Below are 20,942 nucleotides of genomic sequence, written 5' to 3'. Positions count from 1 at the left end.
TAGCCCCTTCTCTACCGGATTTTAATCTGGGGTGTACTCACTTTTGTGAGTACATGTTCAAACATTAATGACTGTATTTTGTATTTTTCTGAGTGAACAAGAAATTTAAATATGTTGTCAAAAGGTCACTTATCATTGGGTCAGAGTTACATTTCTGTAATGCTTTCCTATGAAAAGATATACTGAAAAATCTGCAAAACTGTGAGGGGTGTATTCACTTTCGTGATATACTGTAACTCCCGCCATAGAATCGCCGTAACATCAAATGCGCAAGGCAGCGCACTCGTTAGTGCAGTTCGTAACGGCTGCCTCATCAGCAAACTTCACCTATCTGATCAGTGGCCTGTTTATGTAGGAGGAGAGTCATCGAGTCACTGCCTCCCGTTTCGAATTGAGCCCCTGTCTTTTAGCCTTCTTTTTGTGGAGTTAGAAACTGGAATGTTTTGCCCGAAAAGCAATTTGCGGTCACTAGGGGCATCTAGATGTATAGACCAGCAATGGTGAAGAAAATTTTAAAAGGTCCTGGTTCCGGTTCGTGATCCAGATCACCACCAGAGTTTAATCGCTTGTTCCTTTGTTCATTATCAACAACTCCACAGAGTTTCAGCCGAATCCGTTCATAACGTTTTGAGTTATTCTGCTGACAGACAAACAGACAAACAAACAACCAAACAGACAGACAAACCAACGCGACCGGAAACATTACCTAAAAAAAAAACGATGGACAATGCTAAAGAGGCAGCGGATCAAAAACATCACTGAGTGAGGAAAGAAGAGAGGTCAATGGCCAATGACCTAAACCAGTTCTACAACCGGTTTGGCAACTCTGGCACAGGGGGAGGCATTTCTCTTGTCACCTATAAAGCCCCCCCACACACTCTTTCCCATCATATATGGTAGTTCAAATGTGCCTGCACATATTAATCACACGCATTCAATTGTGTTGCATACTAATGTGAGCTGTTTCATTAGCCTGGGCCCATTACTGTGGCACACCAAATTTCATGTTCAAGTCTTGTTACGTTATACATTAATGTTGTATGTGGGCCAACTGTAATACACATTTGAAATGATCTAGCGGGCCGAATGAGAGTAAATAGAATGGAGGCCAAAATTCTATTTCATTGTTGAAGCCAAGTTGGAGCCAAGGTTGGACCCAAAAAGACCAAAAAATGGCCAAATCCCATTCATTCCTATGAGAGACATAAAACCCTGTATCTCCCTTAAATGCCACTCCAGGGGGATCATTTTTCGCTCAACTAGTAGGTCCCCTTGCTCTCCAACTTACCAGGGTGGTGATTTTTTGTGGTGATGTTTTATTTTAGAGAGATATTAAAAGTTAAATTGACCAATGAGCATCAGAACATGGTTTGATTGACCGTTAGAAGTCTTGTTGTTGTCCAATCAGCACCTGCGTTTGGCGTTGATAAGGTGGAATGTAAGTTGGAATGTTCCCAAATCTGGCTTCAAAGCGTTGAATGGCAAATAGCGTTGATTTGGCGTCCATTCTATTTACTGTCAATGAGCGGGCCGAATGAAATGACTCTGTTATGGCTTTCAGGCCGACCAGAACGGAGCCGGTGTCAGTGCTCGCACCAGTTACGTTCGGCACTAAAGTGTTTGTCTGCGAACCGCCAGTGTTCATACCGGGCTCTAAACTTTTTCCGCACGTAACTGTGTTACCCGGATGAACCTGCTGACGACCACGCTGTCGTCACGGTTCGCAGAGAAAAACCTAGTATTTTGCGGTTCGCATTGCGAACCAATTTTCTGGTTCGCGAACGCAAACATCTGTGGCGTGAACACGACAGTCGGTTCGCGATTAGGTGCGGGAACGGGCTCCAGCACGGTTCTCAGTCGGCCTGAATGCGCTATCTGTGCCAAATTTGGGGTGGGATGGTGGGGAATGTTACACATGTCAATTATTCCAAGAGTGTGTATGTACTGTATGTGTGTGTGGGGATATTCAAACGTAGCAGCAATGCAGATATACACAGTAATGGAACAGAGCTATGCACAGCCAACTACAACAGTAATGGAACAGAGCTATGCACAGCCAACTACAACAGTAATGGAACAGAGCTATGCACAGCCAACTACAACAGTAATGGGAAGTAGTGGTGGAACTACGCAGCCCAGTACTGTGGCATTTAGGCCTAGGTAGTGGCAGACAAAGAAATGTTTTTTAAACAATAAACAAAAGTACTTGAATGAACAAAGGTATGTTTTAGTAGAGATGCAACGGATTCTGATTTTTAGGATCCTGCCGGATACCGGATCCACTGCTTAAGATCCTGGCAGATCCAGTACCGGATACCAGATCCTACAAAAGGGTTGAAACACATAGCCTACTCGCACACATGGGCCTTTTTTTTTATAACATTGGCTCAAACAATTTTTTAGACTCATTGGCTTATTGACAAAGTGCCTGCAACGGCCGCTTCCGAATGGCTTTCGCTCCATGCAGCGATTGGGGTTGTGAAAGACTGCCTGAAAAGCCTAGGCTATGTAAAAACTAAAGATGCACCAGATCCTGATTTTTAGGATCCTTCCGGATAACGGATCCACTGCTTAATATCCTGTCGGACCCTGTGAAAAACCCTATTATCCTGCCAGATCCGGAACCGGATCTTTGATCTCTACTTTTAACAACAAATGTATTTTAAGGAATAAATGAAGACATTTAACAATAAAGGTACTTACAAGAACAAACAACGGTATTTTAAGCAACATTGGTATTTTTTCACATTCTCCTCTTTCTGAATTGTCTCTGGTGGTAGAGGTTTATATTGCTATTGGCTTTTAAAAAGAGCGTTTTGTAGGCTATGCGTTAATGTATGGGCATCATAACAGCATTAGAATAACAATATAACGGCACAGCAGGATACAGTCATGGTAGGCTACAGTTCATGTCATAAAGAGGTTTATATTGTGAATGCTTTCCAAGCCTGAGCCTTTTCTATGCTATGCCTTATTGCATTAGAAGCATCATAACAGCATGCACAGGAGGGTACAGACAGAATGTCAGGCATCACAGGGTTTTATTGTTGTGATTTTTTTTTTTTTAATAAACAACCAAGACAAGAAATGCAGTGAACAATTCTTTCTCCACTTAATTTTCAAATCCCTTTGTACGTTCCAATATGCAACCTTGCGTCCTCCACTTGTGCTTGTAGCCTCGTACCAGGAAGTAATATGTCACAATGACATCACTGACAACAGCATTATATTTCAATATCTCGCAAAAGCTTAATTTTTAAGTAATTTTCTCATTTGTAAACTGGATGGTGAATAGTCCCCCAAAAATAGTTTTGGCTAGGCTGAAAAACTATTGTTTTCTCCACGGAAGAGGGGCCAGAAGTCAAGGCTTGGCCACAAGCACAAGTGGAGGATGCAAGGTTGCATATTGGAATTCTCTCCCTATTGCAGGATTCTGCTCCTTCTGTCTTCTTCCTCTATCCCTCCCTCCGCTTCCCACCTTTCTAACTTACCCCCAAACAGTAAGTAGGGCTCCCCCTTGTGGGGTGAATTAACAATGAAGATAGCACGGTGAATCATGAACATTACAATTGCTTTAAAATAAGCTAGCACATTTTCTACTTTATAGCTGCATCATACCAGCATGGAGCAAAGTGCTGCAACTTCAATAGCTGAACATCATAACATGCAGCCTAATTTGTGTTGCGGTGGATGTCTACTGTATATTGACATTGCTTTACAATAAGCAGATGACTTTTACAATCCTACTGATGGACATGATGAAGTGGCTCTTTTTAAACATATTCTTTTATACACATTTTTAGTGTTATTATTATTATTATTATTATTATTATTATTATTATTATTATATGGTAGTAGTAATAGCAAAGATTCTCTGTTCTGCATTAAGAACGTCTCTGGTAATAGTAATGTGTTTTACTTTGAAGTAGAGGTTTATTTTGACATTGAGGTTAACCAACATATGGTCTTTCGTCACTTCCTTCCTCTCGTTCGAGGAAGTCAAAACAAATAGCACAGAGCGACAAACACGTATACTACCACCGTTGTTTGTGTTACAGAAAGCGCATTCAAAGGAACATCACTTTTCTATTTCAGCCACATTTTTTAAAAAAAACCCGACTGCTTTGGATACACTGAAAAGGTGCCGGTAAGTCCGTTATTTAATTCAAGGTTTGTTGTAGGTGCCGCCTGTGGTGTAGCCCAGTATTTCTCAACCTTTATTTAGGCGAGGCACCCTTTCAATTCATGAAAAATTTCAAGGCACCCCAAACCAACATACCGTATCATGGCATTGCATCCGTTACCACACAAGCTTAGAAAAGTAACACATTTGGAGACGTCACACAACCTACTAAGTTGCAGCTGACTGGGGCGACCTATATTTACTTTATTGTACATGAATGGCAGATGAAAGAATCCACTGACTACCATTAACTTAGCAATTTAGACAAATGTATCATATTACATAATTTATTTATCAGCCACGTTTCCGCGGCACCCCTGAGGGGGGCCCACGGCACCCCAGGGTGCCCCGGCACCCCTGTTGAGAAACACTGGTGTAGCCCACTGCCTGTAGCTACGGCCGCTTTCCTTTCTATGGTGTAGCCTACTGAAACATTGGAATGCCGTCCATCTTCTCTTCAACAAAATATTAGGCCTACAGAAAGTCAGACGGTCATTTCGTCAGTAGGTCTATAGTCTAAACATGGACAGCTACTGCTGGGTCAAATAAGAGTCTCTACTAAGATCATCATGGTAACACACCAAGTTCTCTGTGTTAAACACAAGCAGGTAATTGGAGTGCTTCTGGGTCTTCACCTTTTTCCCTTGGTGTTAAACAGTGTAGGGCATGGGCGAAATTGGGGGGGGGTGGACGACACATGTCCATACCACTTTCCAGATAAACCTAGCTTGTCCCTACCATTCTTTCACAAATATAATGCAAAAACAGCATATCCGGACCATTTGCGATTGAAATGTCCCCACCACTTTTCGAGCCAAACCTACACCTTTGGTGTAGAGGGTCTCAAACTTGGTCCAGGTAGACAGATGCTGAGGCACTCAAGGTTGCATTATAAAAAAAAAAAAACCTTTTTATGCATTGTAGCCAAATAAAAAAAAGTTTTTTTTTGTTTGTTTTTTTTTTGTTGAAAATTTCAACCTTGTGTGCCTCGGCATCTGTCTACCTGAACACACTCTGTGTTGTTGGAACTCCAAATATATGATTATGGCATGTTTTCCTTTTGTTGTGGTATTATTTCGAAAATGCTTAATTTTCCAAGTGGAGACAATAGATATGCACCATAAACACAGTATGTGTCATGTGATGCTTCTCAGAGAAGCAGAATAAATAATGAAGTCGTTACTATTTATTTCCTCAATAATATCACACTCTAGGAAGTGGGCCCTAATGGGTCAGAAATGACACAAACTGTTTGCTCAGGGACAACACATTGTGTGTGCCCAGGGTGGGACAACACATTTTTGTTTCCTGTTGTGTCATGTGTCATAATTGTCATTCAAACCACATTTCTGGTTTGTGATGAGTAATTGGCTACATTTCAAATACATTTCAGATAAGAATAATTAATGTGGAACGTTAACACAAAATGTGTCAGATACAGTATTTTAACTGAGTAGTGCACATGTGTCACAGGTTAGGTTGCAAATGTGAAAAACACAAACTTTTCCAGTAATTTTCATGATGTTTCTCTCCAGTTTCAAGGTGTGTAGAACACAACTAAGATGCCCTCTGCAGAAGTCAACTCTCCACTCCAGCTGATGAGGAGCGTCAAAGAAGAGACAGAGGAGTTCAGCTTAGCTGACTCTCCATCCCAGCTGAACATAAAAGAAGAGAGAGAAGAGTTCCCTGGTTCTCAAGAACAGCTGGAGATAAAAGAAGAGAGAGAAGAGTTCCCTGCGTCTCCATCCCAGCTGAACATAAAAGGAGAAGAGAGAGAAGAGTTCCCTGGTTCTCCAGAACAGCTGAACGTGAAAGAAGAAACAGAGCAGTTCCCTGGTTCTCCACCTCAGCTGAGGAGCGTAAAAGAGGACAGCGAGGAGACCCTGCGTTCTCTGTACAGTCTGAGGAGCGTATCTGTAGTGCTGGTGGACTGCTGTAGACCACAAGGACGGCAGGAGAACAATGAAGAGAACCACAGAGATGCCGAGGCAACCAAGAGATCTGGTAAGACACAATAAATTCAAATAAATGCTCTAAATAGCAATGTTCACATGTGCATTTTTTCATGTTTTCCAACTATAAAATAAAAATAAATAACAAAAACTCTTAAAAGGATTAAATTGTAGAGATCTGGTAAGACATGAAGAGATTATAGTCAGAGGTACTACCTCTGTTATAGTATAGTAAGCTTAGTATTATATAGTACTTTACCTGAAGAAGGTTGGATGACCGAAACGTGTTAAAGTTTGTTGGTGGAATGGACAGTGTGCACTTGAATGATAACCCCACTTAGCTGGGGTAATATCCTACGTACCTGCCCAACTACAGAGGTGTGCAAAAGCGTCTTTGTTGAACTGTTGCAGTAACAGCATATTTAACTTGACTTTTGATGATAGCATACCAGTAGTAGTATTATGGAAGGCTGGTGAGAGATCGGAACTAATGACATACAGTTGAGGACGATATTATTAGCCCCCCTCCTGAAATTAGACATTTCTCTTGATTTCTGAGTGAGAATGACCATTATTTACCATTTGGGTCATTTCACGTGAAATCAGACACTTTGGGACCCGACCGACACAGATTTCAATCATACTTGCTGTGCCTGTTTAGTAGCAAGGTAGCACCCCAGAACTGCATTTGTGTGAATCTGACACCAATATTAAGGGAGAGACAGACTAGCAAAGTTTGACATATGAGGGTAGAACACTATACATTCAGCCTTGATTATATCAGTCAGTGTAAGTCACAAAAATATGTCTGAGGTGTTGTTCGAAGGCTCTTTTCTGGCTCTACAAATTACACACACAGTATGGAATACAACATCCTTCAGAATATGAATTATGATACATTGAAAATTTGAAATTTGAATATCAAAAAAACATGTATTTTAAAATGGCCAGTTTCTTGTCTAAACATAGCCTGTAAGGTCATAAACAACACCTAAAAATGGGGTGTTTGGTTCTTTATTCATTTCAGAGATAATGGGACATAAAGGTTGAAATGAGTTGTACTGAAGTAGGAATAGAGTAGTTTCAGGGACAGTACTGGACTGGCCATCTGGCATAATGGGCATTTTCCCGGTGGGCCCTGCACCCTCGTCGGTCCCTATTCTAGGCACTCAAAAACTACACAGCTTCTGCCCATTGTCAATGGGCACAGTGGAAGCTAGACAACGTTTAGCATTCAGAGAAGGCGGGGTTGAAAGAATAAGTGCAGTAAAGGAATTTTGGTAACACTTTATTTTAGGGACACATCTATTAGCACTAATACATACAATATTAATGCCTGTGTAAGTAACTTGTAAGGCATGTACTAAGCAAAATAAGACAGTTGTTAAGCATGTATTCACAAATGTCTTGTTCATGCCCAATTAGGGATTTATTACTAATATAACCTTAGTAAGGACCAGTAAGCCTATATTTCTATTTATTAGTAAGTAGTAAGTGGCAGAATACAATGTGTATTATCTCCCGACACACTGTGTGAACAAACCCTGAACAGTGTGAAAACAGATGCAGAATAAGGGTCCCTATTCTAAAGTGATGCATTGGTCAGCCCAGATGGTAGCCTCAGGGCCTCCGCACTACCAAAGTCCTAGGGCCCCCACACCACCCAGGCCTGCACTACCTAGCCCCCCCCCCGATCTACGAAGTGTAAGGGTATATCAAATAATTCATACTTATCCTGCCAAGTCATTTAGTTTTCTCTTGTTCTTATCTACAGATGGTGTAACTTCAATCTGCTCATTACCGTGCCGGGCCGCGACAGCGTACCGTGATCATTACACCCTGTGGCCATTCGGAATGCGGGGGGCAGTATAGCACCGCTTTTGCAGAGCAGCGTCTGCCTGTGTCTATGGTCTGTTTGTGCTTCCGTCCTTGCCCGTACCCCAGTTTTAGTAGTAGTAGAAATACAGTCAGCAAATTGCATGTTTTATTTAGCATTGGGCATTTGATAGGGCATTTGATAATAACACAAGTGTGAGCCCTAAACAAGACCACAACCACAATAACCCAATTTAGGACCATAGGCCTATTCAACCGTTTCCACAACCTCACTGATCACAGTTGCTTCATCTGTAATGCCAGGGCTAAGAATAACGAAAATAGCAAAACAGAGTAGGCTAATAAACCGTAATGGAGAGACTGAGGAGACATGAAATCAAGCGGCGGAGTTCGGACCATTTTGAGTGGACCGATGTCGCTTGCTTTGTGTAGCCCTATCAAGCAAGCCTGTCTGTCTCATTTGTGCGATGAGCACAAAAACACACATTGAACCACTCGTATAGTGTGAGTCAAACAGACATGAACAACATTGTAGCCTAATGAAGTAGTGCCCCGTCATGTCAGCATGAGAGAGGTGATTTTACATTTGGCGACGACATTCCGTCTTTAAAACTGGCGCATGCCGCTTCCCCTATTGCAGGTTATTACCTGATCTACACTGTCGTTACCACAAAAAAACAAGGTAGCACAACTTAATACTTAAGTTACTTGTGTTAAGTTAAAGTATTATTGGTGCACTGGGTTTTTTTTGCGAAGCAGAGTAATCTGCTTCAGCTCATTGTATGTTGATCCCTCCCTCAGTTTTAGGCTACAAGTGGAAAGAGTCAGCCAATTGCGCACGTAACATTGGGTATTTGATAATAACACAAGCGTGATCCCTAAACAAGACCGCCAGTCGACGGTGTTTTGTTTTCATTATTCTGTCCTGCATTCACCGTCTCAATTCCGCTCCTAACTTATAGGCTAAGTGATGTCTGTTAATTATTTCTGCACTACCTATTCAAGTCAGGAACGGATATCCTCAGGATAGCCTACGGACTAATAGGTTGAAGACGTTTTTTTTTGTATTGGTGCTTGTGAACATTTCATCCTTTCAATGCGCTGTTGTGCGCGATCGACGGGATTCCGGTTAACTGGGGATGTGATGCACACATGACAATACATCTGTTAGGTGTGGCTAATCATCTGTGATTAGGACTGCAAATTCAGTTGCTTCGGTGGAGATGCGAACCAACAGTAGGCTATGACTGGGGAACTATGACTCCTTCGGAGGCTGGATAACCTGTCGCGCCACGACATGTCACAAAAGGCTGTGCAGTCCCGTGCACTGCACTGCACTGCTGTAACCCACCCATCCCCCACAGACAAACATTCATGTTCTGAAAAGTTCAACACGTTCTGAACATTTTAGCCGCTTTGCATTAAGTTTTCGAGCAGACACTTGTCCACGGTGACGCAACATCGAAAGTGAAACGCAGAGACTGTTCACAAATAACTGAATAAAGATTTCATTAAAAAAAAAAACCCACAGCATTTCTATGAAAATGTGCTGGGTGACCACACTGCCTATGCCTATCCAGATGCACGTATAGCAACAATGAGAAAGAGAGGGAGAGAGGGAGAGACGGAGAGAGAGAGAGCGATTAGCGCGTATCTCTGTGTGTGTGTGTGTGTGTGTGTGTGTGTGTGTGTGTGTGTGTGTGTGTGTGTGTGTGTGTGTTGTGTGTGGTGTGTGTGTGTGTGTGTGTGTGTGTCGGGGAACATTTGAAGTGAAAAAAAAAACACCCTCCCCCACTTCAGCATCAGATGTTGGTGGTCTACAAGTCAATATGTTTACCCGACTATCTTGTAGCCCAGTCATGAAGTTCATAAAGCCATCGGTAGCCTATAGGCCAAGATATCCAAAATCCCTCCGCAAATTTCTGCATTGCCTGAGTTCATAGGCTAAAACAACTTTATTTAGGCCTAACTTATTTAGCTTACTTTATTAGCCTTATTTAGGCCTATTATCGTATTTAGGCTTTAACGTGGGCCTATTTTACAAAATATCGAAAGAAGGAAAAGACACGACAGACAAGTTGAGGCTTACTGATCGTAGCCTATTACAGCAAATCGAACATGCGCTTTATGAACACACTAGCCTGAGGGCAAACATCTTCTTGGCACTATTGAGATAACCAGGCCATGCCATGAATTCAACTACCTGGGCCCACACTAAAATACTGACAGACTACAATTGCTTGGATCTTCAGTGGGTTTCGTGGGTCCGGGGGGATGGGTGGTGATGGCACGCTTCATGTATTTTCCCCCACCCCATGCATGCACGCGGACACACAGGGTCGGGACATTCACCCAATGAATGACTGAGTGCGGCTAAATATGCCTGTTGCATATCGTAGCCTAATTATTCACACATCACGTCAAGTCACAAATTAGTAGTCTCTTGCAGTTGACCTATGCCAAATTAACGTCCTCCCTGTAAGGCTGCACTAATTCAAACAGGTAGAGGAGTCGGCTTAGCCTATAGCCAAAGTCTATAAAATGTAGCCTATTTTTTGTAATTTCCAATTATCTAGGCTATGTTTACGATAATGATTTGTTGCGCTACGACGGTGCTCAAGACAAGTTGGAACATAGTCATCTCAAGTGCTCCCATTTTATTTTGATCCTGCTTTAAGTCAATGGGCGAGAGGGACGGATGAAACGGGTGTTTCATTCGTCCCGACAGTGTCTACTGACACTAAAATCCCTTTTGCCTGTAAACCTGACAACTTTGACTTTTCATACTTTCGGATATGTTAAAGTTTTCGAGTAAATCGCAGTGTTTCATTCGTCCCGAGTTTCATGAGTCCCTGCTCTCCCCTACTGCCTAAACTGTTACAGTTTAAATGCGTCCTCTCCAAACTGTGTGTGTGTGTGTGTGTGTGTGTGTGTGTGTGTGTGTGTGTGTGTGTGTGTGTGTGTGTGTGTGTGTGTGGGTGTGGGCGAGAGAGGGAGAGAGAGAGAGCGAGGGAGAGAGGCGCTTAATTCCCCGCAGAAAGAGCAAGGCGATGTCTCCAAATATTAGACAAATGCATCTTATTTTAGTTAAGTAGACATCAGGGATGTATTTTGCTTAATAGCAACGCCGACCTGATTGGTTCATATTGCTCTGAATAGCCACAGAAGGCTAGGCTATATTTTAATGGGTTTACGCGCGCGAGGTCATCTAACTGTGGTCACAGTCGCCAGGTGCTATTATGAGAGGAAAACTATAGCACGTTGGCAAACATTAAAGTCAGTTTAAGCCATGCATATGATGAACCAGTTTTCTTGTTTGAAAAAAACACACTTCCGGTGCGCAAGGTGCATGCATTTCTGACTGACCCAGATGAAATCGCATGAGGAACTCCATGATTATGAGATGACATTGCATAGGCCTATATTTCCCAGCATATATTCCCCCCCCCCCCCCCTCTCTCTCTCTCTCTCCAAACCCAGTTGTACTTGGACTCACTTTTAACACCGCTGGCCTTGAATCGCAGCACACATTGCAGTGAGCCGTGCCGTGTGCGAGTGCTGAGCAACTTCACCCCTAACGTTTAACCTAGACTAGCGAGTGCAGTGTTGTAAATCACGTGGAATAAGTGCAGCGATTACCTGCGTAGCCTACTTAATTATGGAAGTGAGTGTCATTTGGACTGCCTATGGAATCAAGCCTACTGTCACCAAGCTCTTCCTGTCTCCCCAGCCTCGCAATGGATGGACACCTGGCCACCGCTCCTCCGCCTCCTTCGGAACGGATGACTGTGGGGGGGATCTCCAAGGAAATTTGGAATTTCGGACTTGTATAGATTTGGGGTGCCCCGGGACTCTTTTAGATTTCTGTTAGTTAATAAATATTATTTTAAAACTCAATATTTGTGTCTTGGCGTATTTGTGGTGTACAGTACTCTCCAGGGTATTTGGTAACAAGGAGAGGTGTCGCTGGAAAAATGCGCACTTTCTCACCTGCGACACATAACCCGACAGTTGGTTACACTTAATTTGAGCACGAAAACAGCAATATCAGTCGCTTGCTAATTTTTGCCAATGTGACAACATTAAATTCATTAGGGAAGTGTAGGTTAGGTTATCGCCCCAGCTGTTGGCGATGTGAGATAAATAGCCAACGCTTACACGCTCAAACGAAGCGCTGTTAGGTTACTGCGGTGAGGTGTATTGCACTCTCATTAATTTTTACCAAACGAAAAAGTATCCACATCCAGACAACAAGTCTGAAGTTGCAATATTAGACGTTTCAAATCTTGCGATGCGATAATCGGTATGGCTTCTGGCTACACTCAATTTACATTTTGTCAGAGCTTGCACATTAATGCAATTCATCCGATCATCATTTAAAAAAAAAAAGAAAATTCATTACATTATTTAGGCTATTCTTTTTATGACTCTTCCTACTTCCTGGAGGTGTTCTCACACAATTTATAGGCATGTTGTTATCCGCTGAATCGGTGCGTGCTGGTGAATATGAGCATATATTAATATGCCGTCAGCATCGTCTAAAACATTCCAAGCGCTCCCAAGTGCCACCCGGCGGTTGTTTGGGTACACTGCAGCTAGGCCCGGTACGTACCGAGGTGGATGACGTGGCATTACCTCGGTAAAGGGTGTGCATTGTAGGGGGACCGACTGTATGAGATGGAGGTAACAAGAGCTTATATATAGCAAGGATTGAACGTACACTTGTCAATGGCGGTGGGTTGGTGAGATGTAATTTTTTTTCATGTACCACTGAGTTTTAATTGAAAAAAAAACAAAATAAATGCAGAACATTATAATAATAGTTTTGAAGCAAAACTAAACTACTCTTTTGTGATAATTAAGTGAATGTTGGAGAACATTAGCTTCAAGAAGTGCAGTGCATGATGGGTACGCAATCTAGGCCAACAGACAACCTACCCAGCTCTGAGCCTACGTCCTTAACTCCTCCCCTCACTTGTGAAATTTAGTTGCTAAGGGCGTACCCATCATGCACTGCACTTCTTGTAGCTAAGTTTCTCAAACATTAACTTATTTAGCAGAAAGGAATAGCTTAGTTTCGCTTCCAAACTACTACTCATCGTTATATCCTGCATTTATTGCAGGGTTTTTACAATTAAAACTAATTGGTGTATGAAAAAATGACATCTCACCACCCACCGTCATTGATAACTTTACGTCCAATACTTGCTATATAATGCTTCCAATTACTCATCAACATAATGAGTAGAATAAGTGAGATCTTCATACCTACTGAGACTAATATAGAATTTGAAATGTTCTTACACTTTGCTTCCCGGGCGGGGCAGGGCACGTAGAGTGGGGCCCTAGGTAGTGCGGGGGCCCTAAGCCATCTGGGCTGAGCAATGCATCACTTTAGAATAGGGACCCTTATTCCACATCTGTTTTCACACTGTTCAGGGTTTGTTCACACAGTGTACCAGGAGCTTATACACATTGTATTCTGGCCCTTACTGCTTACACATAAATAGAAATCTAGGTCTACTAGGTCCTTACTAAGGTTATATTGGTAATAAATCCCTTATTGTCCATGAACAAGACATTTGTGAATACATGCTTAACAACTGTCTTATTTTGCTTAGTACATGCCTTACAAGTTACTTACACATGCATTAATATTTTATGTATTAGTGCTAATAGATGTGTCCCTAAAATAAAGTGTTACCGGAATTTTCTAAATGTTCAAGCATCAAAGGGTATGTTGTAGCTCTATATGATGGCAACTAGTGGCTAGCATGTGTTAGGGCTGTAACATTCCCCAGAAATTAAATTCGAATATGCGTCTTAAAATATAGTCAGAATATCGAATATATTCGAATATCATTATTAATTGATTAATATTTTTTCCCGCGGAGAAAAATCACGCAAAAAACGAGCACTGGGCACGGAATAGACACTTAAGACAATGGGGAAAAGGCTATTGCATAATCGTTCTACCCGTTTATTTTAAGCTGGAGATCGAATAGATACAATTAGTGTTTAAAAACTCGAAGTGGAAAAGTAGACACATGGCACTAGCCAGGTTGTGCCCTCCTAGTGGCGCAACACTTTGAACGGTGTGAAAGACTATCTTGGTCCGTAACTGGCGACTGTAGATGTTAGAAGCAACAAGCAATGTTGTTTGGTCGTAAGTAGCCTAAATGTCACTCTTAATTTAGGGCGTATTCATTCAGACCAGGATTGATAGACTTTCGTTTTGACCAAACGCTGTGTTTCTATCACCTGGAGTTGGTACGGGGGACCCAGATAGTCTTTCACAACTGCACCTTCGCGGATGAGCACTCCCTCTCTCTCACTCACCCACACACAGACACTAGCGTCACCCAACCTCTCCAACTAAAATTTGGGCTGTACCTCGCTTGATTCCATTGCTGCTTTGACAAACTCCTTGATGCCGCCTGCTTTGGTCTCGTGCATCTCGTGCCCAATTCAAGCAATTCGTGACTGCCTCTTGTCGCCTTATCTTAAGCCAGCATTTATGGCGGACGGTGCAAAAAAAAGGGGAAGACCAGTCGCTTATCTGTAGCTACAAAAAAAAGCTGCATTGCGACTTCATGGTGCTAACTCACACCTCGCCAGCTTCCATACCACTTCGCTCACTTTTATTCCGTACATAGTTTGGAGTGGGGGTGTAGAGCTCCACGTTGTAAGTCATTCACGAGAGACGACAACTTCTTACAATGTGGTTTGAACAGCAATAAGAACTCAAATGTCAAAACAATCTGCACGAAACTACTCTCTATCAATCAACAAAGCCACTCGCAGTCCTTCCTTCCTTGTTGTGACATGTGACTGCAGCAGCTACACACAGGCCAGTAAGGGACGCACCATGGACACTTAGGAGAATCAATGCGCGCGGTGCCCTGCGCAATATATTTCTTAAATTATTCGAATATTCATTTTTGCGTTCGAATATACATACTTTTCCCATATTCCAATAATATTCGAATTTCGAATATTATTTTACCAGCCCTAGCATGTGTTGAGGAATGTATTCCAAGCACTGGAGAGGTGAAACTGAACTTTCTGCATCCTCATGAACCATCTCCATCCTTCACATATTCCGATAAACATGCTGTCATGTGATATTACTATGGTATTAGCATATTATTACTAGGTGATTTGTATAATGCCATATTTTTGAGTCCCATTATCTCTGAAAGGAATAAAGAACCAGACACCAGCATTTCAGGTGTTGTTCATGCCATTGCAGGTTAGGTTTAGACAAGGAACTGGCCATTTTAGAATATAAGTTCTTTTGATATTCAATTTTTAATTTTTCAATTTATGATAATTCATGTTTGGAAGTCAGAGGCGTGCTCAGTCCCTTTAGGAAGATGAAAAAAGTATTCTTGTGGGTGCTCTTTGGTTCAAGGTTCAATGTCAAAAAAGTTGCTTGAAAAGAGAAAAAACTTTTCTTCACCCAGGCACTCCAAAAAGTATAGTTAAAATGTCTTTATTATTATGACATGTCCATTAAGGACTTTTAAAATGGCCCACGCGTAGCGGCAGTTGAGCCTTCGAGGCTTCCAGCCCGTCTAGCCCCAGTTTACAAATACAAAATCATCTCGATATTTTTGGATTTTAGAGGGACACTGTGAGATTTTTAGTTGTTTATTTCCATAATTCACGCTGCCCATTCACTAATGTTACCTTTTTCATGAATACTTACCACCAGCATCAAATTCTAAGTATTCATTATATCTGCAAAAATTGCACTTTTCATAGATGAAAAGGGGGATCTTCTCCATGGTCCACCATTTTGAATTTCCAAAAATAGCAATTTTTAGCTGCAAAAATGACTCTACTTGGACCATACTAGAAATGGTTTGTTTATTACCTAGTAAACGTTCATGTAAATATCAAATTTGGCAACAGGCAGCCCAGTTTCAATGGCCAGCATAGTTGCAAAAATAGTTGCTAAAATGGGGCATTCTGCGACTATCTGACGGACAGTTTTAACTTTTGTGGTCACCCTAAAAGTAAAAAGATGGTGCACTTGAACATGACAAAAGAAATAGGAGCATATCCATCCTATGAAACACACAAATTAAGCATAGAAATAAGACATAGGCTACTTGAAATGGGATCACCACCAGAATTGAATCACTTGTTCCTTTGGTCATTATCAACAACTCCACAAAGTTTCGTCCAAATCCGTTGATTAAGTTTTTGAGTTATGCTGCTGACAAACAGGCAGACAGACAGACAAACAGACAAACCAACGTGACCGAAAACATGACCTCCTTGGCAGAGGGAATTAAGCCATTAGACATAGGCTACTTGAAATGTATTGTGGTTTCATATTGGGCAAAAGGAATAGATTCATCATTGACCTAATGTACCAGGGGACTTAAAAAAGCAAATATATGAGCATGACAAATACATGAGCATGGCCCTAATACTGGGGGTCCCGTTTGTTAAATCATAATTCAAATCATAATTATAGTCATAATTGTAATTACACCTTGATACCAGTTATAGGGTAAAATAAATAAATAATAATAATAATAATAATAATAATAATAATGGATGGAGATGTAGGGAAAGGTCGGGGGGATTTGACCCGGCAACCCCTAGATTGAAAGACCAACTCTCTAACCACTAGGCCACGGCTCAGTAAAAGAACAGAAAGTGGGAGGGGTAAATCTTCACACTGTTGTGACTGTCTTGTTGTTGATTTCATATTAATATTGATGTCCATTAATGTCCATTCTACTCCTCACAGGGCATCAGTTACACTGTGGTTCCAGTGGAGAGGAGTTTCGTGGAAAAACACATTCTGCTGCCCTGACTACAGAGAGGCCGTACGTCTGCAGTCAGTGTGGCAAGAGCTTTAAGAGAAAAGATGAGCTCCAACGCCATCAGCGTGTTCACACAGGGGAGAAACCATTTTCATGCACTGACTGTGGAAAGAGTTTCACACAGTATTCTAGTCTCCAAACACATCGCCGTATTCACACTGGACATAGGCCGTACGCTTGCAGTCAGTGTGGCAAGAGATTTAAGGCAAAACAGGAGCTCCAAATCCATCAGCGTGTTCACACAGGGGAGAAACCATTTTCATGCACAGACTGTGGAAAGAGTTTCTCACAGTCTTCTAACCTCTACAGACATCGTCGCTTTCACACTGGAGAGAGGCCGTTCCCTTGCAGTCAGTGTGACAAGAGCTTTAAGACAAAACAAAAACTCCAAATCCACCTGCACATTCACACAGGGGAGAAACCATCGTCATGCACCGACTCTGAAAAGAGTTTCTCAAGGTCTTCTGCACTTCACATACATTGTCGCATTCACACTGTAGAGAAGCCGTATGCTTGCAGTCAGTGTAGCAAGAGCTTTAAGACAAAGCAGGAGCTCCACAGCCACCAGCGTGTTCACACAGGGGAGAAACCATTTCCATGCAAAGATGGTGGAAAGAGTTTCTCACACTCTTCTGGCTTTCACAAATATCGCTGCATTCACACTGGACAGATTTCGTACGCTTGCAGTCAGTGTGACAAGAAATTTAAGACAAAATCAGAGCTCCAAATCCACCAGCGTGTTCACACAGGGGAGAAACCATTTTCATGCACAGACTGTGGAAAGAGTTTCTCACATTCTTCTAGTCTCCACGTGCATCGCCGTATTCACACTGGACAGAGGCCGTACGCTTGCAGTCAGTGTGGCAAGAGCTTTAAGACAAAATATGAGCTCCAAATCCACCAACGTGTTCATACAGGGGAGAAACCATTTTCATGCACAGGCTGTGGAAAGAGTTTCTCGCGGTCTTCTAACCTCTACAGACATCATCGCATTCACACTGGAGAGAGGCCGTATGCTTGCAGTCAGTGTGACAAGAGTTTCTCATGGTCTTATTACCTTAAGAAACACTTGTTGTCACACTTGAGAGAGTAAATCTTTGCACCAATTAAGACTGCTCTCTGTAAGCCCCAACATCAAACCCTGGTTAACCAGAGATGTCCAGCAACTCCTCAATAAGAAAAAGAAGCTTTTTAAGGAGGGCAACTTGACAGAGCTGAGGAGTGTACAGTGAGAACTCAAAAGCAGACTGAAGGAGGCCAAGGTGGCATACAGGAAGAAAGTTGAAACAACTAGAAGCACTCAGAGAGCGCAGACCTCCGCCAAGGAAGCTGCGTGATGGTACATTTGACAATCTTACACTATGGCTATGTCTCAACGCACTTTTGTCTGACAGTCAGTGCACATGGTGCATAGTGCTCAAATTTTTCCATGACACTATGCACTAAAGACCTCAGTGCACTGTGCCCTCTCTGGAAGTGACGGTTGAGCATGGCATTAGCTTGCCAAAATATGAGTTGGCTACTGTTTACAATGCACAGCATCTGGTGCTTGTATTTCCATGTCCTTCACTCCAAAGGACAACAATCACACATACAATACTTTGATTAGCATGAAATCGAATCGTGAATCGAGTTTTTTTTAATGAAAAAAAAATCTAAATTTTATTTTTAGGGTGAATATCCCAGCCCTACGTTATACATTAATGTTGTATGTGGGCCAACTGGAATACACATTTGAAATGATCTGGTGGGCCGAATGAAATGACTTCGTGGGCCAAATTTGGGGTGGGCTGATGGTGAAGGTTACACATGTCAATTATTCCAAGAGTGTGTATGTACTGTATGTGTGTGTAGGGACATTCAAACGTATCAGCAATGCAGATATACACAGTAATGGAACAGAGCTATGCACAGCCAACTACAACAGTAAAAGCCTAAGCTAAGTAAAAACTAGAGATGTACCAGATCCTGATTTTCAGGATCCTACCGGATACCGGATCCACTGCTTAAGATCCTGCCGGACCCTGTGAAAAACCCTATTATCCTGCCAGATCCTGAACAGGATCTTGGATCCGGTGCATCTCTAGTTTTAACAACAAATGTATTTTAAAGAATAAATGAAGACTTTTAACAATAAAAGTACTTACAAGAACAAACAATGGTGTTTTAAGCAACATTGGTATTTTTTCACATTCTCCTCTTTCTGTATTGTCTCTGGTGGTAGAGGTTTATATTGCTATTGACTTTAAAAAAGAGCGTTTTGTAGGCTATGTGTTAATGTATGGGCATCATAACAGCATTAGAATAACAATATAACAGCACAGCAGGACACAGTCATGGTAGACTACAGGTCATATCATATAGAGGTTTATATTGTGATTGTTTTCCAAGCCTGAGCCTTTTCAATGCTATGCCTTATTGCATTAGAAGCACCATAACAGCATGCACAGCAGGATACAGACATGATGTCAGGCATCACAGGGTTTTATTGTTGTGAATTTCTTTGAAGAAATGACCAAGACAAGAAATGCAGTGAACAATTCTTTCTTTACTTAACTGTCAAATCCCTAAGTGCGTTCCAATATGCAACCTTGCGTCCTCCACTTGTGCTTGTGGCCTCGTACCAGGAAGTAATATGTCACAACGACATCACTGACAACAGCATTATATTTCAATATCTTGCAAATGCTCAATTGTAAAGTAATTTTCTCATTTGCAAACTAGATGGTGATAGAAGATTAGTCCCAAAAATAGTTTTGGCTAGGCTGACAGCGGGGAAACTTTATTGTTTTCTCAATCTCCAGGGACGAGGGGCTAGAAGGCGGGACCACAAGCACAAGTGGAGGATGCAAGGTTGTATATTGGAATTCACTCCCTATTACAGGATTCTGCTCCTTCTGGCTTCTTCCTCTATTCCCCCTCCGCTTCCCACCTTTTTAACCCTATACTGCACGGTGTTGCCATATGGCAACATACCATCCTTTATGCATTTCCTGGTATTTAAATATAAATAATAGACACTGATTGGTTTTCATATTGAAACTGTGGCCTTGTTTTATCCAATTATGTGGTTTCTTGACATCACCTGACACCACACACTGCCCCAGGCTCGCTCTTTCCCTCACTGTACATGAGCGTGTGTCCTTGACAGATTGCTCTGGCATTGGCCAAGATTTTTCACACTTTTTGCAATATTTACAAAATTTAACAAAATATTGCGATGATCTATAGTTAGTCATGATCTGTTTTCACCATTTGTTTTGTTTTCAACTAAAATTCTTTCCATTTTATGTTGAAAAATAGGTATGTTGCCATATGGCAACATTGTGCGGTAATGGAACAAGACAGTCAATAGGGAAAGTGTATTGATACAAATACCCAATTCTAATTGATTTATTTATTGATTGAATGATTGATAACTGATAATATTTATAATTAGTGTAAATGGCAGTATGTAATGAACATTAAAAATGTTATAATAGGTGTACAGAACTGTTTTATGAGCTTTCACTCTGAGTACATGCAGAAAAGCGAACAAGGCCTATGCAGCCTCCCCAGACTGCCAGAAGTATACCACAAAAATCCCCAAACCCCAGATTAGAGCATAAAGCTACTGTCATCTTGACCATTTGAAGCCTCCAAAATGTTTTGACTTCATGTGTATGTTATAATTAGGCTAATTAGCACACAACGTTTGTGCAAATCTGTCAACCCGATCAAAAAATATTGTACTAAGTCAACCATTTTGAAAGTCAGCCCTTTTAAAAGTATAATCTCGAAATTTCAAACAGCCCATAAACCAATTATATTATTAACACACAAGATTTACTGCAAATCCAAGCACCCATTGAAAAGTTGTGGCGTAAACAAAAGGTAGGCCGTCTCGAAAGATTGCCAACTTCACAGTCAGCCATCTTGAAATTCAGCTATCTTGAAAGCACTGGCCTCACAATTTTACATGGCTTATTTACTCATTTTAGAGTGTTATCACACAAGGTTTAGTGTAAATCCAAGCCTCCATTCAAAAGTTATGACAAATAAACTGTCGGTTATGTTGAAAGATGCCTGGCCCGCAAATCGGCCATCTTGAATGTCGGCCATCTTGAAAGTGTTGGCTTCCAAAATTAA

At 41.6% G+C, this 20,942-nt stretch overlaps 2 protein-coding genes across 3 annotated transcripts in view; one reads left to right on the top strand and one right to left on the bottom strand.

Annotated features, from left to right (window-relative positions):
* LOC134464179 (zinc finger protein 664-like) overlaps positions 1–20,942 on the bottom strand; it is a 268,197-nt gene that overhangs the window by 56,665 nt on the left and 190,590 nt on the right. The window lies entirely within an intron of this gene.
* Positions 3,979–19,468, top strand: LOC134464177 (oocyte zinc finger protein XlCOF6-like). Its single transcript, XM_063217637.1, has 3 exons — positions 3,979–4,147; positions 5,719–6,187; positions 16,739–19,468. Exons 2-3 carry the CDS (start codon positions 5,746–5,748, stop codon positions 17,905–17,907), a joined length of 1,611 nt encoding a protein of 536 aa, XP_063073707.1. The 5' UTR covers positions 3,979–4,147; positions 5,719–5,745; the 3' UTR covers positions 17,908–19,468.

Source organism: Engraulis encrasicolus, chromosome 15, assembly GCF_034702125.1.
Source record: "Engraulis encrasicolus isolate BLACKSEA-1 chromosome 15, IST_EnEncr_1.0, whole genome shotgun sequence".
Classification (NCBI taxonomy): Eukaryota; Metazoa; Chordata; class Actinopteri; order Clupeiformes; family Engraulidae; genus Engraulis; species Engraulis encrasicolus.
Note: the sequence above shows the minus strand (reverse complement) of the source record. Positions and strands in the feature narration are given on the sequence as shown.